Source organism: Dasypus novemcinctus, chromosome X (genome assembly GCF_030445035.2).
Source record: "Dasypus novemcinctus isolate mDasNov1 chromosome X, mDasNov1.1.hap2, whole genome shotgun sequence".
NCBI classification, from domain to species: Eukaryota; Metazoa; Chordata; class Mammalia; order Cingulata; family Dasypodidae; genus Dasypus; species Dasypus novemcinctus.
Genome location: NC_080704.1, coordinates 151,193,754 through 151,218,582, shown reverse-complemented (window position 1 = coordinate 151,218,582; position 24,829 = coordinate 151,193,754). Strand labels below are relative to the sequence as shown.

The following is a 24,829-nucleotide window of genomic DNA, read 5'->3' as shown; positions in this document are numbered from 1 at the left end:
AACTGGCAGTAAACCTTTAAGTTATCTAGTATAGACTTTCCATTCAGAGAGTCACACAGAGGGTTTGTAATAAGGCTGAGACTATAACTATGGTTTGAAGATTCCTAGCCTGTAGTTTTCTTGGTACTATACTATCTTGCCCTTTCATAGGCCCTAGAAATAAATGACTGGTTTCAAATCCCCACTCAACTCTGATTTTTGTTAGCTCTGACCTTGGGTAAGTAGCTTAATCTTTCTGTGCCTGTCTGTAAAATGGAGATGATAATCTTTTATCTTGAGGTATTATTGTTAGACTTAAATGAGAAGATACCATAAAAGTACTTAGCATTAGCCGGGGTCCATCATCTCAGTTCCAGATCCACTGCTGACACTGTACTAGAGTTTTCCACATTCTGACTGTTAAATCTTGTCCAGTCTTTCTAGTATCAAAACTGTAGACTCCTAACATTTTTCCTTGCTCTAAATCCTACCCAATTATTTAAGAAATTGAAACTGAACCAGAATTTAACACATCTTGAAAAAGAGAGCTGCTACAAAATTAATACCTCTGATTAGAGCGAAGAAAAACAGTTAACCCATTAATAAGTACTTATGGGTTAACTTCTAGGACCCTGCTTTGTTAACTGTGAGGGGCAAGACCTGAACTAGTCTAGACTTATGCCTTATCAGAAAGAGTGGGCTGATTAATTTACTTGTGAAGGTGGGAGGAATAGTGTCAGGCTCTATGTCCGGTTTAACAACCTCCTTTTTAAAATTTAAAAATAGATCTTGGTCATGTTTTGTCAATGAGCAATTTCCTCCCTTAGGAGCTCTAATAGTTAATAGTCCAAATATAAAAGAGGCAGGTATACTAGGGGAACCCTCAGACACTGGATGGTGTATGAGACGAGCAGATTTCTGGGACTAGAGATGTGTCTAAAAGCACCGGAATAATCTTGGAGCCATTGAGAAAGAGGCTGGAACAACTGGCATCTTTCTAGGTGCAGAAGGGACAGAGAAAACAAAGCCGGGGGGGGGGGGGGAGTTGCTTAAGGACCCACGCATTGGTCTATGATCCCTGCTGAATGCTTAACCTAAAGGACTTCAGAACTTGTCAGCTGCTTTCTAAGACACATCAGTATCATTTAATATCACCTGCAGGGTTAGGGCTCAATGTCTCGTTACCTCATATTGTCAAGAGTGTGAGCGAACTTGAGAAACATAGAGGAAACGGAGGCTCAGAAAGCAGAGGGAAGAGTTCACAGTAATCCCAGTGGTTCAATCCATAATGCCATAATGAGCACCGTTTAGCTGGCTTTTCTGTGTGGAGAGGGCACAGGTGAATCGTTTGTATTATCATATCCATGCCTAAAGGAATTAAGACACCTGCGTACTTAAGACAATGAGAACCCAAAGCTTGATTTTTGCCTTTAAGTCCATGGCTAAACTGGAATTGCAAGCCTACTTTGCTGACCTTTTTAGCTTTGATAAAGGCAACCTTGATTCATGATGCATGAGCCTGGGTCTTTGAAACTGATAAGAAATGGTTTGCTCATTGAACATGCAAACAAATTACTTTCCAAGGGCTGAGACTTAAACTGACATTAAAATTCAAGAACATCTATATTTAATTATACATAAAGGCCAGAAAACAATTTGTAACCTTAAAAGAGTGAAATGAAAAGAGAAGTCCCACCTATGCAAATAATTTATTTCATCGCAAAACTTCCTTTTAGTATTGCCATCATTTGTCTACATTAGCAGCTCTGGTTTCACCAACATTTTCCAGGGCATCCCTGAAATATGAGCCTGGATGAGAAACAAGCACTCATACTCCCAGGGAAGGCTGAGGCTATAGAACCAGGTAATGTGCTGGCTTCTAACAAAATTTACCTCCTAGTAGGAGGAAGAATAAAGAAGTACAATCTATAATAATATATATTTCTCAGGATGGAACTTAGGAGGTCAAAATGTAGTGGAGGGAACACAAGCAAGGAAACACAGGGATTGGGTTGGGGTCTTCAATCCAACACAGGGCAATTCCTGTCACCAGTCCGGCTCTCATGTTACTCGTCTATAAAGTAAGAGACTTGAAACTGCTGGTCAGGCTGGAAGAAAAGGGGGAGTGGGAACTGAAAAGCACAAATCGATTGAAAGCGGCTTGGTTATTTAAATGCCCACCCTGCCACCCCTCTGCAACAGGCAAGCGTACTCGAGCTCTCTTCCTTTCAATTGAGCACAGCCTGGTGTTGTGGAAAGAGTCCTGGCCTGGGGGTCAGGATACCTGGCTTCTCATCTCAGCTGCTTCTTGAACTCTCTGTGTGTTTTTAGGCAAAGCTCTTTCCCTCTCTGTCTCTCAGTTTCCCTGTCTGCCAAGTGCAGGCGTTGGGCTTTCAATGGTTTCCCACCAGGAGAGTCCATCATAATACCAAAGCAGGATTCCCTCTGGGGTAGGAGCCTGCAGGCCTGTGTGTTTTGAATAGCTGTCCAGGTGATTCTTTTAGTGCCCTGGCTAGCCAGTCTCTGTGGGCCCTCTCAGCTCTGCCATTCTGGGAGTTGGGTGAGATTTTTTTTTGTCTTTTTCAGGCACTGTGTGTACTGCTGCTGCCACCCCAGTGGTGCAGTGATTAGCCCCACAGTATTTCCCACTTGCCTCTTACCAGCAGATTCTTTTCAGAGGACGGGAGGTGTGTGTAGGGCAGGAGGCACAAAAGCACAATGTGTGGAGTCGCCACATGGCAAGCTGCCAAGACATTGCTCTTAACTTCCCATTTGTTACCCATGTGGGCCTTTCTTGAACTATACAGGAGCCCGATGAAATAAATTGATTCCTGGCTTTTTAAAAATCCCCTCTCTGGTGGGTTGCATACTGTTTCTCAAGATGTGCCCAGGAAACTGGTGCCAGGCTGAATTCTTTGTGCTGAGAAGGCCGAGATTAATGTAGTAGGGCAGGGAGGGTAGCCTGTTGCCTGCTTTTCTCTCATTGTTGCTTTAGCAAACACAGAACATTATGTGTGCAAGAATAAATGTGCTTGCAAAGTGGAAAAAGGAAGAAATGGCAGTCACCGAATCTGGATTTTAGAAAGGTAAAGTGCTTAGCTAGGTGCCGAGCTCAGAAGGGGAGCTCAACAATGGTAGCGGCTATGGTTATTTTAGTGGCGGCCTAAGGTAGGGGGCAGAGAGGCTTCCTGAACCACTGGCAGAAGACCCAGATGTAACCTTACCAGCTTGATTCTTGACTTGCAAATCTGTAACCTTCTCTTGCCCTAAGTTTCCTCATCGCTGAATGAGGGACCTGGACTCTATCAGTTGATTTTAAACTTGTGCCCTCAGGGTTCTGAGAAGGTGCTCTGAGAGCTGCCTCAGGGGCATGGAAGGTGGGAGAGGAGGCTGAGCAGGCAGGACTCCAACCAACTAACCCACCACTAGAGCCTCCTGCTTTGCACGACATTCACATCATAGTCTATGTCAGTGATTCCCAAATTTTTCGGTCTCAGGATTCCATTACACTCTTAACAAAATTATTGAAGGCTTGAAAGAGTTCTTGTTTATGCGCGTTGTTATCTATTGAAATTTACTGTATTCGAATTGGAAGCTGAGGAATTGTTTTAAATGTATTAATTTGTTTAAAAATAATGATGCACATATTATATGTGAACATAAATAAGAGATTTTTATGAAAAATTATCAGGCTTTCCCAAACAAAAACATTTTAGTGAAAAGACTAGCCTTGTTTTTTTCTCTTTTTTAAAAAAATGTTTTTGAATTTGAAATAAAGTTTGAATAAAAACAATTAAAGATGAATGAGTGACTAGCCTTGTTTTATATCTTGCAAATCTTTTTGATATCTACCTTCAGAGAAGATAGCTGGACTCTCACGCATATCGACTTCTGCATTCAGTGTGTCACAATATGTGGTTTTGGTGGAAGGATATGAAGAAAATCCAGCCTCGCACAGACATGTAGTTGCCAGTAGGAGAACCTCGTGAGCCCCTTGAGTAGGTCTCAGGGACCTCTAGCATCGTTTTTTAAATTTTATTAAATTTTCTTTTTTTAAAAAGATACATAGATCACAAGAAAATGTTACATTAAAAAATGTAAGAGGTTCTCACATACCCCACCCCCCCACTGCTCCGACATCAACAACCTCTTTCATCATTGTGGCACATTCATTGCATTTGGTGAATACATTTTGGAGCACTGCTGCACCGCATGAATTATAGTTTACATTGTAGTTGACACACTCTACCAGTTCATTCAGTGTGTTATGGCAGGATATACAATGTCTAGCATCTGTTCCTGCAATATCTGATGCTTTGAGAATTACCGGTCTACATGAAGGTGCTCCCGGGTATGTACAGTCCCACCCAGTGTGCCCCACACGTGGCAGTTCTGCGCTCCCCCCTCCCCACTTCACCGCATCCCCTCTTCTTTTTTTTTAAATATTTATTTATTTATTTAATTTCCCCCCCCTCCCCTGGTTGTCTGCTCTCGGTGTCCACTTGCTGCGTCTTGTTTCCTTGTCCACTTCTGTTGTCGTCAGCGGCACGGGAAGTGTGGGCGGCGCCATTCCTGGGCAGGCTGCTCTTTCTTTTCACGCTGGGCGGCTTTCCTCACGGGCGCACTCCTTGCGCGTGGGGCTCCCCCACACGGGGGACACCCCTGCGTGGCACGGCACTCCTTGCGCGCATCAGCGCTGCGCATGGCCAGTTCCACACGGGTCAAGGAGGCCCGGGGCTTGAACCGCGGACCTCCCATATGGTAGATGGATGCCCTAACCACTGGGCCAAAGTCCGTTTCCCCCGCATCCCCTCTTTAATTAGAGCTGCACTCCTGCTCTGTGCTAGCGTTCTCTAAGACTGTGTTTGCAAAGGGGTCTCTTCCTCTTAAAATGTTTGAAATCCACCCACTTACATGATAGGTTATTCACAATCCAAGAATTTGGGAGCTGATCAGGATCCCTGAGACCCCTTCCCCAGGCCTCCTCGTCCCCTAAGGACCCCTACAGCTCTCAAACTCTCAGGCCTTCAGGAGGGGGCTTTGGGATCGTGCCTCAGCAATTTCTGGATGGTCGCCTGTCATCACGACAGTGGCAATGTCAGCCCCGGGAAAATGGCATCGGAATATTTAATGCCACTTCAGAATGAGGCTGACTTGATCAGGGAGGGATATAAGTAGGCTGGAGGAGGAGTGGATTCAGTGTTTGCTGAGCTCTCTGATCCCTAGAAAAGAGAGACATTCCTCATTGTTATCTTATTTTCTAGATTTATGACAAACCTTTATTCCATGGGACAGAAGCCAGTGCCGAATGCCACTGGCTCTAAGTGCCCTCCCAACCCATTGACATGTCTTTCAATTTCTTGGGTAATAGAGAAGTTCATGCTGTTCTTTCCCTTACTGCCAGAGTCATTATTGATTTAATGTCATTTCTTTCATAAAATCACCTCCTGGGCCTTGCTGGCTTGGCTGTCTTAGCTAAGAAGGTTCTCCTCTCAGTCCTCCACTGGACCTGATGCTGTTGGTGAGCATGCACAGAGGCATTCCAGAACAATGGATACCCTGATTAGTGCCTCCTTATTGCCCAGGTGGGCAGCCTGAGCAGCCAGAGGTGGTGCCACTAGTACTTGTGGGGAGATGATAAAGCCCTCTGAGGTTTGAGGGAGTTGATGACTTCCTATTTTCCTTTGGCCCTGAGGATGAGGGCAGTCAGAAGGTGCTCCTCCAATTTTGACGACGCCTGGGCCAGGAACTAGCCAAGGCTTTGCTGAACCTCAGTTTGCAGATGAGGGCTCATTCTATTTTTGTTGCAACTGCAAATGATGCACATGTGAAAACTCGCCTGCAACTTAAGGAACGTCCTTTCCATTTGGGAGATAGCCACAAAGAAATTAGGGGGCCAAAACATACCTAGGGTAAAAGGTATATTGGTTCTGGCATATGATAGTTTGAAGTTTTGTGAATCCCAGAAAAGATTATGTTCTTGGAACTAATCCATTCTAGTGGATGCAGTGGGGGGGGGGGGGGGGGGGCGCAGGGGGTATGGGGTTTTGATTGCATTAGATTCAGTCAAGAGGCCTTTTGATTAGATCACTTGATTAGATTGCTGTAGGGCCTTTGTTTAGACTACATCCATGAGGCATGACCCAGGTTGAGTCTCCATCATCGTCCTGGGGTCTTGTATAAACAGAGAACTGAAAGCAGAAACACAAAGAGAAAGGCAGCCACCATTTTGACCCTACCATGTAAGAGAAAAGACACTAGGAAGGCCAAGAAACCCTAGGAGGCCAAAGGCTGGAATCAGCAGAGCAGGCCCAAAGAGAGGAGAAGGCAGAGACCCAGGTGGAGAGCCACCGTTTTGCCTTGCCATGTGACAGGACTCTAGTATCTGCCAGCAGCCAACCTTCAGTGAAAAAGCATCTCTGATGATGCCTTTATTTGGGTACTTTCACAGCCTTGGGACTGTAAGTTTTTACCCTAATAAATCCCCATTATAAAAACCAACCCATTTCTGGTAATTTTGCATTGGCAGCCTTTGGCAAACTAAAACATGGCATGAGACCAATGTTCAAGTCCCATTATTTATTAGCTGCCTGACTATAACTGTTTGGTATTATTTATGAATTCTAAAAGTAGATATTGGGTTATGTTTGTAAATTGGTCTTTTCCTCTGTTGTATTAGCTTGTATTAAAATCAGAGGTTTCATTTTTACTTGATTAAATAATGCTTAAGGCTCTGGTTGGGCCACATCAGTAGGATGTTGAGTCCCCGCCCCCTTGGTGGGCAGGGACTTACAGAGAAAATGACAGGGTAGAGGAGTTAGTAGGAGTTTTGGATGCTGGAACCTTGGGAAGTAGACACACAGGATAAGAACACAGAGAAATAGAGACAACTCCATAGACATGGCAGAGGCCCCCAGGAAGAGAGAGAGCCTGATAGTCTACAGCTGACCTTGTGGAGAGAGCAGAGCAGCTGATCCCAGAGAGGAATGAGCCATGGGAGAGAGAGGAGACTTATCCCAGCCTACAGCTGATATTGAAAGGAGCTGGGACCACAGAGCCTTAAGAGGAAGAGGAAGCCTGAATCCTTGCAGAAGTCAGCAGCCATCTTGCTCCAACATGTGGCAACAGACTTTGGTGAGGGAAGTAACTTATACTTTATGGCCTGGGATAAGCTTCTACCTCAAATAAATACCCTTTATAAAAGCCAACAGATTTCTGGTATTTTGCATCAGCACCCCTTTGACTGATTAATACACCAACCATGGGCAAACTACTTCATCTCTCTGAGTCTCAATCTCCTCACCTGTGGAAGGAGATAGGAAAGACCATTTTACAGGTTTTATGAAGCCTAGTCTTCCTGCTTAGATCCCTGGGGCAGGCTCTCAACTATACTTTTTACCCTCATCCCTCTAGCATCAACCGCCACATTTCTTTTCCTGTAGAGGACCCTGATGCTTATAAGAGTCCTAAAGTGGAAGTTGTGAGATCTAGGAGATGCCTATGGCCCTGTTATAAAATAACTCTGTGACCTTGGACAAGACCATTTCTCTCTCAGGACCTATAAAATGCAGAAATTGGGCTTGATGGACTCTAATGATACTGCCCAAATTTAAGAGATTTTTATGCTAGGTCAAGGTCAAATTGTGAATGACCTGACTTACCATGCTAAAGAATGGACTTGATCATTTTGTTAGCACAACTCTTTCCCAAGGCAGGAATGTTCCTTTTACCACTGTAATGGACTGGGCCTTCTTGGAAGGAGGCAGCTATTCTGATTTAGTGCCCTTTTTTCTTAGTCACCTTGCCTTGGAATTTCTGGATTTTGTCTATATCTAATTTATTTACATTTTCTTATACTAGGAAATATAGGTATAACAGCAAGAAGCCCATCCCACTGTAGAGAGAGAACTGATCTGCCTGCCAACTTCCCTTTCCCTGCATGCCCCTGCCCACCCACTGCCACCTGATTTATTTCCCAGGGGAGCAGCATAGCCATGGTGCAGATTCACAACAGGTTTTCATCCTCAAATGAGCTACTACCTCTGCTCTTTGTGTATTCAAATGCATGGCACTCTTACTCAGCAAGTTTATCTGGGAACTCAAAATGAAAAATAGCCCCATGAGGAGTTTGAAGAGAAGTGTATAAGAAAGCACTTCAGAGCATGCTGCAGCCTTGTACAGTAAGCGAGGGCACAGGCCTCATCTCTCAGTAGAGGTGTGATAGGCACAGGCAGATTACCTATAGTGAACCTTTCCACATTAGTGCCTTGTGGGAGCATGGCACACGGTGCAGCGGAGAAGCCATAGGATTCAGAGTCAGGGAAAATCAAACATTCCCATCTCAGCACCTTCACTTACTATAGCTGCGCAACCTCGAGCAAATTACCTTCTGAGCCTCAGCTGACATGGCTGCAAAATGAGAAGGGCGAGGCCTACATCACCGGGTTGTTGTGCAGTTAAAATGAGATCTAGGTGGATTGTACAAAGCATGGCACTGTCTTAACACAAGGAATCCTGGGGTGGAGGATGGACTGTGGTTAACAGTACAAATGTGAGACCGTAACAAACATGTAATACTAATACAGAGTTAATAATCGGGTGGGTTGGGGGAAAATAGACCAAATGTAAGATGTGGGCTATAGTTAGTAGTAATATTTTGAGGATGCTCTTTCATAGTTTGTAAATGTTTCACAACAATGCAAGGTGTTGGTGGTGGGATGATGTATGGGAGCCCTGTATGATGATAAGCATGCTTGTTTTGTTAAGTACACAGCTTTTACTATACACTTGTTGTTAATGTATGTTTATGTGGAGTGATATGCTTCAATAGAAAAAATGAACATTCCAAACCAATGAATTCTAGGTTGTATAGCTCAGAGACTAATGAGGTTGGGTGCTGGTATCATACAGGTCTAAATTGGAATCTAGACTCTACCAACTTAATTGTATAAATCCCTCTGAGCCTCACTTTTCTCATCTATCCAATGAGTATAATTTTGTTCAGGATGAAACTAGATAATTTCAGTAAATGTGCTTAGCATGGTGCCTAGCATATAGGAAGCACTTGTTAAATATTAGCTTAATGGTATGACTGTTGTTTGTCATTTAGGTCTAATTTCCAGTGAACTAAGTAAAGCTATTCTGAGCACTACTACTACGGATGATTTGGCACTCTTGTCCCAAATTTTATATTCTTAGGGCAGAAGTAGTACTTGGTTTTGGAATTTAAGTTAAGACTTTAAACTGAAAAGCCTACAATAAAGGGAGACCTGTTTCCTCACTGAAACAAAGGCTTGATCCTAATAGTGGTACTACATCTTCACACTGAAAGATGTCCAAAGCCCTTAGAGCTGTTGAAACGGTTGTGATTTTTCAAAAACAGCACAACCATCAATAGCAGCAGGGTAAATCTAATTATGAATGTATGTTACACCCTGCCGAACAGAAAGAATTGTTTAGCCAGGGTTGTCAGGCACAGCCTGACATTTGGCTTTTGTCATATTGAAAAAAAATTTTTTTTACATGATAGAAGCCAGATGTTGAACGGAGTCTAGAAAGGCATTTGTGGGCAAAACAGCAGTAGCTTAAAGTCTCTATCTCAGATTTGAGACAATGAAGTGCATTAACTCAGTGTTTCATCATCTACTTGACCCCCAACACTTAGATCTTTAGAAACATCTGGACAAGGGGTGTCATGTTTCGTTTTTGTGGGGGTTTTTTTTGTAATTGTTGTTCATCAAAATTGTGGCTATGCTAAGTTCAATAGGTTTTCCTGAGCACCTGGTTTGTGCTCTGTGTCAGGTGTTAGAAGAGAATAAAAGAGGTCACAGTTTTTTGAGAAAAATGAGACTGACAGCTTTCAAGCAACCAAAGAAAAGTGGAGGAGCTGGAATTTGAGCACAGGTCCCCGGAGCTGGTGCCCATTCCCTCTAGCATACTCCCTCTTAATACACCCACCATTTCACCCTTTGTTTTAGGCTGGCTTGAGGGACAGTTTCAGACCAAGCCAGTGGTTCTCCTTATGCTTTCACTTCAGCAGAGACCTACACTCCTTACAGAAAGCAGGTGACCTATGTCCAGAAAGAACTATTCCATATGTCTCTCTGCTGTCTGTGATCCCATTAATGACTTTGCTGAATATTTCTTGAGAAAAATCGCTATTCCTATTTTAGCACTGGCCAAATCATTACTTGTTAGGGACATCATTTATGCTCTGTGTTGTAAACATAGTAAAATGTGAATGAAGCAGTTTTATTTTGCACTGACAGTTTTCCATCCCCTGCCTATTTTAGCATAAAATGTTTGGGAGACAAGAAAGTAGTAGCACCTTGTGAGGTGAATGTAGAAGGGGCAGTGGAAACCTTCTCTGCTGATTTGAACAAATGCTGAAACATAGCATTCATAGTGGACCTTCCAGACTCAGAAATCTGAAACAGGAAAACAAAATAGGACAAAATAAGCTACACATACACTATATATCAGGTCCATATTAATTGACAGCAAGCCCTTTTATACATGGAGAATTCCTAAGGGATTCTTATTTATTTATTTATTTTTATAGAAGCTTCAGATTACGTAAATGCTACATCAGAAATATAGGGGATTCCCATATGCCCCACCCCTCCCCTCCCACACTTTGCCCCATTAACAACATCCCTCATTAGTTTGGTACATTTGTTACAAATGATACACACATTTTGAAGCATTGCTACTAAACATGGTCTATAGTTTATATTATAGTTTACACTATGCACCCCATAATTTTATAGGTTTTGACAGAATGTATAATGGCCTGTGTCCATCATGGCAATATCATGCAGAACAATCCCAATGTCCCCAAAATGCCCCATGTTACACCTATTCTTCCCTTTCTCTCCCCTCAGAAACTCTGGTAGCCACTGCGTTTATATCAATGATATAAGTTCTTCCATCACCAGAATAATAATAAGTCTAATTAGTCCATAGTTGCATTCCCCACCTTATATTTGTTCATTCTTCAACTTTGAGGATTTCATCCTTCATAGAAAAAGTAAATATATGGTCAAACTGAGAAAATGCATGGGTGGAAACTGCCATACGAATACAGATGTTTGCATTTGGAAAACCCTAAATATAAATGAAAATCAATGTCAACTTTCACTTGATGGAGCCTGCGAATGAGCACCTTACCAAACTGTGTCCCACATCAAGAGAGGGAATGCTTTTCAGGAAGGAAAACAAACAAGCCACGGTTTTCTTTGATGGCCCTCCATTGTTTTGTTATGCTTTGCTTTGCTTTGCTTGTACGATGGCAAAACACTCTTTTCACTGCTTTCTGAAACACTAAATTGTCAAGTAGGTGGTGTGAAAATGCTTTGAGAAAGACTATATCCTGCCATAGCCAAGGACAAGTTAGAGCCAAACCCATTTGCCATGAAAACAGGAATGCCCCAGTCTCCAGCTTATTAATTAGATCAGCACTAGAGGGCACTCTCATAATGTCGAAATGGGAGAATGTTATTAAATCTGGTGGGAAGGGGTGGGGGGACTGGGGGAACAGTTACTGTAACTACTGCAGACAGCAAACAAACAGCCTGGAGGTGACATGTGCAACTGAGAATTGACTCGCTTGCCAGCAGATTAGAAAACACTACTTGAAAAGGGCTGTTACGAAATCTTCCTCGTCAGATCCACTTTGTTTTCACAATGGGATTGGTGCTTCCACAATACCCGGCCCGGGTAATTGGCATTATTTCTCAAAATGAAAAGAATGTAAGAATCACTGATTACCACGTGGTGCAGTACAAGCACATTTGGGCAGTAAACAAAATGTGAGAGAAAGGCTTAGGAAAATGTGTTTACAATTGAACAGCTACTAGAAAAAGAATAATTTAAAGTCCTTGGGATCTCTTATGGTGGTCTTCCCAGTCCTTCGCAGCTTTTGCTCTTCAGTTGTCCTGAAGGATTGTGGAGATTGGGTCTGGGAGAGCAGATGTCTTCTCACCCACTGCCCCTTGGCCGGCTCTGGTGAGCACAGGGTGGATGCTGTACTCTTAGACAAAAGTCCTGGTCTTGGCTCTGCCACTGATATGCTCTGTGACCTGTGGCAAGTTCTTGCCCCTCTCAGGCTCTCAGAGTCTGGAAAGGGTTGGGCAGCGCTAAGTGGTCTCTAAAATATCACTGATAGATATCTGCCAACCCTCAGCATCTGTGATTGATGACGGTGGAAAGACCTTCAAATATCACTTGCTTATAGCAACTGCTTGTGTCCTGAGTCAAACAAGGTATGATAGGCACCTTGAGATGGAAGGTGACTCCATGATGTCATTAGAGACAGTCCTGGAAGAGTTGGTCTGCCCATATTAGCCACTCCTTTAGATTTAAGGCCCAGTCCAAATAATATATCTCAGAGAGTTACCACACTATGCCATCTCTAGCTCCCCCCAAAATGGCTTATCACCCCCCAGGCAGGTGATTTCTGTATTGTACAGGCCAGAATCTCAAACATGCTCAAATACCATTTCCTAAGGCGCCAGTTAGGCTCTGGGGGCTCCTGAAGACACATTTGCCTTTGATCCCAGGGGCCCTTGGAACAATGCAGGAGTGTGTCCTGTTAGGAATTGTTTTATAAGAATGTTCCTTAATGAATCAAATTTATTTTAAATTCTTGGAATATCATAGTGAACAGGGACCTTTTGAAGAGTACCTGGTCTGAGCCCCTCATTCTATAGCTGTGGAAACTGAGCATCATCTTCCTCATTTGGGAATGGGGTTGCCCAGGGTTACTCAGCCAGTTAGTGGCAGAGCTGGCATGAGGACCTTGGTATTTTGACTTCCAGTCCAGGCCTCTTTCCATTACCTTGTGCTGCCTTTGTCTCTCCCCATCCACACTGACTTCAGGGAATGAAAGACCAGTGGCTACTAACCAAAGGGCTTCTGCCATGATTAGAATACCGCTGTTTTAAGTATTGTGTCCTTTAGGTAGTATAAATGGAGAACTGTAGAAACAAATACCTATCAAAAAGATGCCCCTTCTAATGTCATAGAGGTTGAACCATTAGAAGGCCATTCCTTTGGGTCTAGGAGGCTTTGTAATCTTTTTTTTTTAATTTTTAAAATTTTTGTGTGTTTTTATTTTTATTTTGGTGATTGATTGGTGCTCTCAACCTTTGATACTTATTTGAAGCCCAGCACATACTAAGTGTTTATTAATATTGGCCACACTGGTAATGTTTTATGCTTTATAAAGGAGTTTGGCCAGGGTTTGGACATATCCTTGGTCACCTTCTTCAAAATAGAGGATCTGAAAATTAATCATTTAATTCGTTCAAAGATGCATTGTGGATACTGCCAATTATTGCTTAATCAGGTCTCAGAATACTTCTTGAGTAAAACAGATCATCCTGTTGAACATAAATTTGTGTCTTCCAATTTTAAAAAGTAAGACTATAATTTACTAATATTTGAGGCTGCTTTACAAAACTTTCAGTGATATTTTTAAAAATATTTATATATTTCTCTCCACCTCATCATTGTTTTGCACTTGCCATGTCTTTTCATCTTCCTTGTTTTCTTAGGAGGCACCAGGAACCAAACCCTGGACCTCTGATATGGAGGGAAGCATGTAATCACTTGAGTCACCTCTAATCCCTGCTTTGGTGTGTCTCTCATTAGGTTTTTCCTCCTGTGTCTCTTGTTGCATCATCTTGTAGTGTGAGCTTGCTGCAGCTGCCCATTGTGCCAGCTCCGTGTCTTGTTTAGGAGGCACCAGGAACTAAACCAGAGGCCTCCCATGTGGTAGGAAGGAGCCAAATTGCTTGAGCCACCTCTGCGTCCCTTTCAGTGGTATTTAAATAGAATTCTAGGGAAAACGGACTTGGCCCAGTGGTTAGGGCGTCTGTCTACCACATAGGAGGTCCGCGGTTCAAACCCCGGGCCTCCTTGACCCGTGTGGAGCTGGCCCATGTGCAGTGCTAATGCGCGCAAGGAGTGCCCTGCCACGCAGGGGTGTCCCCCGCGTAGGGGAGCCCCACGTGCAAGGAGTGCGCCCCATAAGGAGAGCCGCCCAGCGCGAAAGAAAGTTCAGCCTGCCCAGGAATGGCGCCGCACACACTTCCCGTGCCGCTGACGACAACAGAAGTGGACAAAGAAACAAGACGCAGCAAATAGACACAGAGAACAGACAACCAGGGGAGGGGGGGCAGAATTAAATAAATAAATAAAATCTTTTAAAAAAAGAAAGAATTCTATGAGAGATTCTATAGTAAGGTAAAGAGTTTCCTGTTACTGTACGTTATCAAGTTTTATGTCATTTGATTGATAGACCAGTCTTGTTTTGAAACTCTTTAAGATCTGGTCAATTTGTAGTAAAGAAATTCTATTCTCACTGGTGCATCTTTCAAAAGCAATAATTTCATGTCTTCCATATAACCAGGATAGTATCATAATCAGTATAATTCTGTACACTCTTGCCCTCCATTGCCTTAAAACAACTGATCTTTGTGGCCACTACCCACTTCCTTCGGGTCTAGAAGACTTTGTAATCTTAAAATGTTTTTGCCCACAGGCAAGGATTGAAATACTTGTCATCAGTCAGGGAAAGAAAGGGGGGTTCTGGATTCCAGACTCACTTATCTTGGGGCTGGGGGCACTGGGAAAGGAGGGGTCAGGATAAACTCAGAGGACTTCATGACTGTGCCAAAAGCTGGTCCTCAAGAAATTAAAAAAAAAAAAACTTTCCACGAATAAAAGTTGGAAAGGATGTTTTTCTAGTGGGCTTGGCATGAAACAAAGAAGGAAGCAGGCCAAACAGGAAAACGTAGATGTTCATATCAACACATGTGGTTTCCTTCAGCTGGTCCTCTCCTTGCAGGTGTTTCTGGGCACTGGCTTTGAATAGCAGGTGCCCTTCCCAGGATAGCAAGATAGCTCAATAACTGTGGGCTGAGTGTCCTGTCTCTGGCCTACTACAGACTCACTGTCCTTTTGGGGCAATTTTCTTATGGGTCGTCTTCTCTAGAGAAAAAAGAATTCTGCATAGAATTTGTCAAGGGCTGACACTGGACCGAACACCCTGCTATAAGCTCTAGGCACACGATCTCATCTAATCCTCACAAGCTGACCCACCCATACAGGTTGTTTGCAGTTGTTTTCTGCTCCACTTGGTCTGGCTTCTGTTCTGATCAGTCAAGTGCTGGTGCCAGATTTTTAAATAGGTTGACTGGTCTAGGCACTATACTTGCCATTTTTTTTCAGATGCAGAAAGCAAGATTGAGAGGTTAAGGAAACTTTGCGGTGCCACTGAGTTAGTAAATGCAAGAGTCTGGTCTATAGAACCTAGATGTAGTGGGTTGAATAGTGTCTCCAAAAAAAGATATGCCCAGTCCTACTGCCCAATCCCTATGGATGTGACCTTATGTGGAAAAAAGTTCTTGCCAGACATGATTAAGGATCTCAAGATGAGATTATCCTGGCTTAACTGGGAAGGCCCTAAATCTAATCACCAGTGTCCTTATAAAAGGAAAAGTCACAGGCAGAAGGAGAGGACACAGAGATACAGAAAGAGGTCATATGCAGAGGGAAGCAAGAATTGGAGTGTTACTGCCATAAGCCAAAAATTGCTGGGAGCCACTAGAAGCTAGAAGAGGTAAGGAGGATGCTTCCCTAGAGCCTTCAGAGAGAACATGGCCCTACTGACACTTGGATTCAAGCCTGGTGGCCTCCTAAACTGTGAGAGAATAAGTTTCTGTTGTTTTAAGTCAGCCAGTTTGTGGTAATTTGTTATGGCAGCCATAGGAAGTTAAGACATCAGTTCTGTGTGATACCTGGGCTTTTATCACCTCACATACCCATCCATAGCAGGCAAAAGGCTGAAGCCACACATTTTTAACACTTGGCAAGTAAAGAAAGCATGTAGCCTGTAGTTGCATCCAGCCTTGAGAAGCATCCAGGCCTTTTATTCCCCTTTGGATACATGAGACCCATTCCCATTTAGGGAGTCCAGATTTGGCATGCAGAATGGTAACCTTTATCCCCAGGAAATGCTGCATTTGGCCTTCAGAGAGCAAATGGGGAATGTGACCTAAGATACCAAAAGAGGTAGCAGGTAATTGAGCAACTGTATACTAGGCCAGGCCAGGACGAGGGTGGAAGGGCATCCTGAATGGGGAGGAGGTGGGAAATCAAAGGCACAAGGACTCTTGGTGTGGAAGAGGTATGCGACCCAGCATCCGAAACTAGAGAGGTCAAGGAGGCCATTTGCAGGCAGCTCTGGAATAGTGGTAGGTAATTGCTTCCTACAGTGTGTATTATCTCCCACAGATTTACAATTGAACAGAAACCGTGTTGGCACGACTCTTTTTCTTTTTATCCGGCCTTTAACAAAACCTGAATGTGAATCTTGTGTTTATCTGAGAGTGCATGGCTGTGGAGGTCTCTGCTGATGGACAGCTGTCACCAGCATCTCAGGATCCTGACAGATGAAGAAGGTGCAGAGCAGAAAGAGAAGCAGGGGGTCAGTTGTTCGTCAATTTGATTTTCCTTGTTAATCTCAATTACGTCTCCATGTACACCTTTTCCATCACAAAGAACCGACCACTGCCTCCTTGCCTCCATGGTTTCAGATGAGATATCAGCACTTAATCTTATGGAGCTTCCCTTGTATGTGATGGTTTTCTTTTCTCTTGCTGCTTTTAGGAGGGAACTGTATCTCTCGAGAGAAAGGGTGGCTCCCAGGGCATTGGGGCAGCTGAGCAAGTTAGGACCTGAACACTGTTGCAAGTATCTCTGGATGTGGCTCCTCGGGAAACGGAGGTTGGCTGTCACTGTGGGCACCAAGGGGATGGGAAAATGGATGTTAAATGTGTGAAACCAAGGTAAATGGGGGGTAAGAGAGGAGTTTCGTGAGAGTACACAAGGATGGATATAAAATATGTAATATTACATCATAAACATATAGGGGAAGACAGAATGATAATGTAAACCATAATGTAAAACATAGGATAACTAAAAATGTTAGAAAACTGCGTATCCTAAAGTATGCACCACAATGTAAGCACAGATGTCACCTTGTTTGAAAGCTATTGTCTCAGACTCTGTACATCACTTTAAGTAAATATGTTGTGAATAGGTTGTAAGAGTATCGCTGTGGAAGGGAAAAGGTTTTGTGGTGGATGTGTGGGAGTGCTGTATATTGTATACATGAATTGCTGTGGTCTAGGGCTCTTGTGAAGAGAAGTTCAATAATTAAGGGAAAAAAAAGGAAAAGAAAAAGATAGGATGTAGAATTTTTCCAAGTCAACACGTATTCTATATCTAACCTTTAAACCCATTCCTATATCCCATTTTGCTAGTAAGAGATCCTGACATTATATTGGGGCTTCAATATTCAGGAAGTTCTGGATCCCAGAGTGGTCCAACAATGGCAGCGGAGGAATACTGGTATAGGATACTATTGACAGGGGATATATGGCTGACAGGGAGCTATACAGGGCATATGTCCAGGGTGCATGGTAATGTTTGGATATACTCATAGTGGCAACAATTAAAAACTACAGCTGGGGGGGTACTGGGTCCCTGGCCGGGGATGCTGTGCCGTGGTCCCTAGGGGAGCAGCGGCAGTCCCCCAAGTGCAGCGGCAAGGACCGAGAAGGAATGAGGGTCCAACAGTGAGCCCCTGATACTAATGACTATGCTTGTGAGCCTATATGCCTGAAATAAGAACAAGGCCTAGAGAAGCACTGTGCCTAGGAATTTCCTCCTGACAGCCTTCATGTTACTCAAATGTGGACAGTCTTGAAGCCTAACTCAGCATCTAAATGCAATGCCTTCCACCAGCGTGGGACATGACACCCGGGGATGAGCCTCCCTGGCACCGAGGGATCACTATCACGTAACAACTGATAATGCAACTGGAAAATGACCTTGAATTGAAGGTTCGATGCGGATCAGCAGAATATCCCTGTCTACATAGAATAATATGACTTTAAAATGCTGTTTGACCTAATGTAAGGGGGAAATAGAAAGGAGAAATGAGTTTATATGGCTATGAGTTTCTAAAAAAAAAAGAGTCTGGAGGCTGTCAGAAGGATTGCCCTTATGCACAACTGAGCAGAGTCTAAGAGACAGATAAAGTAGATACAATCCCCAGGTATTGGTTCCTTTGAGGGCTAAAGGGACCCACGGGTTCTATGGTCATGGCAGATAGGGTTCACTGCCATGTCAGATGGCCCTTCTTTGGAGCTGGTGTTTCTGCGTGATGAAACTGGACCCAGAGGGGATCTCTTTTCATAAGACTATCATGCTACTTCACTGGAATTGTAGTTGGTATTGGGGTTTAAGATATATTTAGGGGATTGAATCTTTTTACTGACAATATGATAGCCAGAACCTGAGCCTCAACAGACTCCAGCTCCTACAATCTGATTTATTGGACTCACCTCACTCAGCTAAGATGGAGTTGGAGAAGGACAACCACCACACCATGGAGCCTAGAGTGCCTACAACTGAAAGCAGGAGGATTGCATCCAGTAACCATGTGGAATCTGAGCCTCCTCTTGACATAGAGGTGCAACGGACATAACCAATCCAAGGTCCACAGAGAAAAGGTGGCATTGGAGTGGGAAAAGTGGACATGGTGGCTGATGGGTATGGAGAATGGCAGGAAGAGATGAGATGTGGAGGCACCTTTGGGACTTGGAGTTGCCCTGGATGGTGCTTCAGGGGCAATCACCATACATTATAAATCCTCCCAGGGCCCACTGGATGGAATGGGGGAGAGTGTGGGCCATGATGTGGACCAATGACCATGAGGTGCAGAGATACCCAGAGATGTACTTACCAAATGCAATGGATGTGTCATGATGATGGGAGTGAGTGTTGCTGGGGGGGAAGGGATGCGGTGGGGGTGGTGGGGTTGAATGGGACCTCATATTTTTTTAATGTAATATTTTTACAAAATCAATAAAAAAAATTGTTATAAAAAAAAAAAGAACCGACCACTCTATATTTCAAATAAACAAAGCTGTTTCCCCAGATGGAACCATATTCGGCGGCATTTCAATGTGGCTATTATTGTGTGGGCCAAGTCTCATTTACTCATAAGCTCAGAATACTGGGCTACAGGCTCTCTGAACTACTAATGTCATGTTTTACTGAGAAAATGACTAGAGATTGGTGTTCTTTTAACTAACTTGGCACCAAAAAGAAAGGCAAAGCTATTAGAGAGTTGCAGAACATTGGAACTGGAGAGATTTTTAGGAACCACCTTGTCAAACACCAACATTTTATACAGCTCCCTGAGAGAGTGGGCAGAGGAATTTGCCCAAGATCAATGAGTCCTTGGCAAAATCTGGTATAGATGCCAGGCCTCCTGATGTCCAGGCAAGGGCTTTCAGGTTTTCCCACCAACCTGCTTTAACTAAGTCTTGATTGGGGCCCTTAATATCAGGGTGAATAACATTATTTTTATTCCTATTTCCTTAAGCAGCAACCCAGGGAATTCAAGTGCCAGGGAATGGAAGAGTTAGCTTATGTCCTCATCTGGAGTTTTGGGGTTTCCAAGTCCCCCTCAAGTTCCCATTACTCCAGGAGTACATAGGTACACCCTTCATTTTCAGCTTTTTCCTCTGTCTGCTTTTTTTTTTCAAATTCTACTCAATTTATTCATTTTTTAAAAAATATTACATTAAAAAAATATGAGGTCCCCATTCACCCCCACCGCCCCCACCCCACCACTCCCCCCACAGTAACACTCTCCCCCATCATCATGACACACCCATTGCATCTAGTGAGTACATCTCTGGGCATCGCTGCACCCCATGGCCTGTGGTCCACACCATAGCCCACACTCTCCCTGTCTGCTAATTTTGGCGTTTAGGTAGCAGCTGTCATTTGGGGGATATTCTCATCACATCTTCTCGAACCTGGGACAAGAGAAAGGTTGCTTCTCCCCCTTCTTCTCCAGCCAATATCTGACTCGTGTGCATAATAACCACAGTTCCTGGTACCCACTTAAGGCTGTTGCTTTGCCAGGCTGTGGCTTGCCAAGGGGGAATGAATCCAATCTTGGAGTGTCACCTGGCCAGCTGATACAAAAACACCACAGCAACCAGCGAGAGTAAATCTGTCAAGATGAGGGACTGCCATATGATGAAACTTCCATCTATAGGCTTCATGTTTTTATGCCTTTTCAAGGTGCAAGCACGTGGTGATTTGTGGGCAGCAAATGGCCCAACTGAAAAGAAACCTGCCTTAGCCTTTGGGGGCAAGGAGGCTTCCCACAAGGAGAAATCATGAATGTTTGATTCTCTTCCTGTGGGGACATGTATATTTGGCTTAATTCTGCCAAATATAAATGCTGACTCTGATGCCATTGAGATGTTTTCCATACATAAATGAAGACATAAATAAAATGGGGGGAGAGATCTTTCCTAAAGTTAATAACATACAGTGTATTCCTGCAGAGCTCTTTTCCAAGAGATGGCCTGAAGAATGTTCTACAAGATTGTAAGCTCTATGAGGGCAGGGCATTTTGCGAGTTTTATTCTCTGCCATATCTCCAGTATTTACAGCAATGCCTGGCACATAATAGATAACAAGCGTATTTTAAATGAATTGCATCATGACTAAAAGGCCTTTTTTAAAAATCCCATTTAAGAACCTTCTCAAAGAGCATATGTGTGCATTGTGCATGGTTATGTATAAAATGGGTTCTTAAATTTTAATTCATTTTTTTCTAATCAGTATGCCTCTCCTTTTTTTTTTTTTAACCTTCTTCCCATGGCCATTGCTCCACTGCTAATGATCACCAACCCCTTTGATTGATGCACTCTAACGTCTTCATGGATCATCATTGAACACCCCACCTCTGGCAATCTGTACTCACAGGTAAGGCAAAGAGCTTCCAAAAGTCTTCTCAGTATGAGAAGTTTACATAGGAATTCAAAAAATCAAGCTCAAGTGACAATAGTTCTCCCAATTAAAGTTAAATTTGTCCCAGTCCCCATATCAATCAATTATCCTACATACTTATGTTGTTTGGGGTTTTCTGTCAGGACAGTGGCATGAAAATTACAGTTTGAGAAGTGTTACATATTTACTTTGAGATTTTCCAACTCCAAGAATCGATTGTGGCTTTAAGCTGTGTTATCTTGCGTTCATTAGCACAAACACAGTAGAAGGGGCCCTAGCCTCTCTTCATTATGTAGGGAATCTAAGTCACCTGATAAGTTAGTTTAATTTGGCTGACTTCTTTCTTGAGGTTGGAATGGAAGAGGAGCACGTTAGGCCTTGGATGGTAAGTATTGTTTTAAAAGAATGGATGTTAGGGTTCACCAAGGACATCACTTTGGTTTCTCAAGACAGTGTCTTCCTCAGCGGTAATAGCAGCTCACAGAACCAAGGAAGGGAGATAGCCATCACAAGAACCAATGACAAATTTTCTTATATTGGGACTCAAATGATGATTGAAGGGCTCTGCTGCTACCCATGCTCTTGAAAGACTATTTTCACTCCCTGATAAAGCTGCCAGGCATATTTGATAAAGAGAAACATTTTTCCCCCAGAAAATACACAGCCATTTAACCTGCTTTGGGTACAAAAATGTTATGACATTGTAATATCCCTTGCTGTGGCTTAATGTAAAACAAAAGGCTAACAGAGCCCATTTTAACCCTCCTATCAGCAAATGACCCTTGTAGAACTTCACATTCACTGATAATACCAGAAATCCATGTAGTAGAATTACCGTTTTGTGACTCTCAAGGCATAGATCATGAAAACAGCTAAGCAAAAATTTTTTTAATAGAGAGGTGCCCTTACTTTGATTGATGATGAAGTTGGGTAGAAGGGACTGGAGTAATGATTCCTATATCACTTTGTACATTCTTTGAATTTTCATCTTTGTGAAGAGCATCAGCAAAGCCTTAGTTGTTCTTTATCTTTTCTTTTCCTTTTGTTCTTTGTGTTTCGTATATTCCTGGTAATGTGAAAAGCCTCTGCAAATCACTGCTGTGTCCTTTCAATCAGATATTGCCATTTCAGAGATGCCACAGGGTTTGGTTTGTTTAGGATTTTGGCTCATAGGCTTTGGCTTTTTCCTTAGACGGTCCCTTCGCTTTGTGAAAGGGAATGGAAATAGCGTGAGTAAGTGGTAGATCTATCATTCTCAGCCCATAGCCATCCAGAGGTCTCACTCTCAGTGCTGCCCTGTCCCTTTCAGCACCCTGACTCAGAATCCCCACACTACTGGGAAGAGCTAATGGGGAGCATACTTGTGGGAGCCATCCATGAGCTGTTCCCTTGCAGTTTGGGTGGCGGGAAAAATATGCCATTAAGGCAAAATGGGGAAACTGATTATTTGACTCATCTCTTAACCAAGCTCTTGCTAGCGACTGGTTTTACTGTTCCTTTAACAGGTGGAGGATTTTTCAGATTCTAGAAGCTGCTCGGTAAGTGACAATGCATTTTCAGTTTAACTGAACTCAAGCAAGCTAGAGATGAAAAGGCTCTGTAGTTGCCTATGAGCTTAATTTCACCTCAGTGAACAGTTAGGCTTTTGGCCAGGATAAATTATTGTCAGGGCTCTTTTTTAGTTTGAAACAACTGAAAATTACCCAGGCATATGGTCTCAGGCCTGAAAGTTGGCCTAGTTCAGAAGTGGAATGTATGTTCAGGACCAGCAGCCCAGACATTTGGGCAATAGATCATTAGCTCTTTTTCCTCTTTTTGCTGAAACAGGATGACACATTCGAGGGTGTTGCTAAGAAGACACCACCATTGACAAAGTGTTCTTCACAGTGCTTCAGGCACGCCTGCCTCTCACGAGGCTGCTTGAGTTTAGAAAGCAACCAGACCAGCATTTCCTTGAAGGGAAATCTCTCCTTTGAAAATAGCAGAGCTTTGAAAGTATGGAAATGTATAGACCTGCAAGGTAGACTGATCCCGTAGTCCAGCGGCCTTTATGACATGAACCCTGCAGCATAGCGAATCTAATCCTATGTCAGAAAGTCCATCACTGTGGGGGAGGGAGCAGCACTGAGGTGGCTCCAGGATGGGGCCCTGGCAGGTGCCACCTGTTGCCATGAGTGATGCCCTCATATTACTGGTGGTGCTGAAGAGGCTAGTGCAAATCATTAGCCATTTTGTAAAGGTCTGTTCCAGTCATGTGACAATGAGCCTGGCACCTGTTTCCTAAGGTCATGATGTTCACTAGTACTATATTTGTCCTGTTGTATGCTTATTGGCTCCAGAAATATTTACCAGAGACTCTGCTTTCTCTTCCTACCCACCTACATCCCATCCTGTGCTCTCTGGTCAAAGAGGGTAGCAAGAGAAAGGCTATAGCCTTAGGATTCACCTACAAGAGCAGATCCCCATTAAAGTAGAATAGATGGCACTGTCTTTTAAGTGCCCAGTTTGTCTTTCAGTGCCGGCCTCCCTTTTTGCATTAGGTCCCCAGGAGATTTATTTGACATCTGAGAACAGTAGTTTAATTTCATAGGCAGATTACCATTTATTTAGGTAAATGATATATAGATACACATAGACACTGACTCACACAACAGTAGTATGGGGAAGGCATTTAAAGGACATAAATGGGATATGGCATGGTGGTAAGAGTACTAAGTTCTGCTCCTTACGCAGAATGACTTTGATCAATCCCATCCCTCCTATGAGCCGTGATTTCTTGTCTGTAAAGTAAAATGGAGTGGATGAGAAAACATGCCTTTTATGTCTATAATTCCTTTTACCATGCAAGTGTTAAGAAATTTATTTTGTTTTTGCTTTCAAATTTGCTACTCAATGGTACCATCTCTCCGTAATGGTTTAAAATAAGAAAGCAAGTCCTGACACATCTTTATGTTTATTATGGTGCTGATCAGTTTGACCAGAAATTATATCAGAGCAATTTATACCCGGTATTAGTGAGAAAGGAAGAAAGACGTCAAGGTGGTGAGGTGGGAAAGAAACGGCTTTGGTAAATGTTGGGGCCTAACTTTGAATTACAGTGGACTGAATGAATGATGTATGAAAACTATTTGCAAGGCTAGCATACTTTTCAACCACTAGTAAAATGATTTAGAAAAAAACACAATTCATTCGGTAATCCCCATTGTACATGCAATTTCATAAATATACAAGATTATGATGATTTCTGCCTCATAATTAACAATTTGCATAACTACATGCTATTATTTAGTTGTCTGAATATATTCTTATGATCTAGAGAAAGAAAGGAACAATCAGTGGAAGCCATCCCAAATGCCTAGTGTTATTGCTATGCATATGCACAATTAACAGCAATTCTAATTGTTTCAGACCAGAACTTCATTTGTTTTTCTATAGAGAATGGGAAGATTAATTGCCAGCATGTTTGTCACTCTCTCTCTCTGTTATAGCCAGTTGTACCCACAAGGTCTGTTGTAAGCAAATTATTCAGTTGGATTTGCAGTGTATCATTTAACAGTAAAGTTCCCAAGCTTCTGTTTAAGCATGTTATCAATGTCTTTAACAGCCAAAAACTATTTTTATAATATTATAACATCAGGCCTCTATATATTTATGAAATTAAAGGAGGCTGATTTGCCAACCAGTTCTGTTGCTGCTGCATTTACATCACTCTTCATATTCCATATCTTTAAAATTGTTGGCATTAGATGTGCATATAAGAATAGTAGAATATCAGGGTTGGAGGGGGCCTTTAAGATTATCCTAATTTCCTCATTTTCCAGATGAATTTGTTTGTTAATAATTTGAACGTCAGTAACAACCACCAAATCAAGGGCACCGCCCTTTTTTCAGCTTTCAAACCATTGAGAGCTACATTTGCTTTATACTAGTTGCTCTAGAATCATATCGCTTTGACTTCTTT

The 24,829-nt window shown here is 42.9% G+C and overlaps 1 protein-coding gene across 3 annotated transcripts in view; it reads left to right on the top strand.

Moving 5' to 3' along the window:
• HS6ST2 (heparan sulfate 6-O-sulfotransferase 2) overlaps positions 1 to 24,829 on the top strand; it is a 393,484-nt gene that overhangs the window by 261,895 nt on the left and 106,760 nt on the right. For 2 of the 3 annotated variants that reach the window (XM_058292087.1, XM_058292086.1), the window contains exon 3: positions 22,374 to 22,406. The exons of the other annotated variant lie outside the window; for it this stretch is intronic. In XM_058292087.1, the coding sequence (XP_058148070.1) occupies positions 22,374 to 22,406 (33 nt within the window). The remainder of the gene's footprint in view (positions 1 to 22,373; positions 22,407 to 24,829) is intronic. 3 annotated transcript variants of the gene reach the window in all.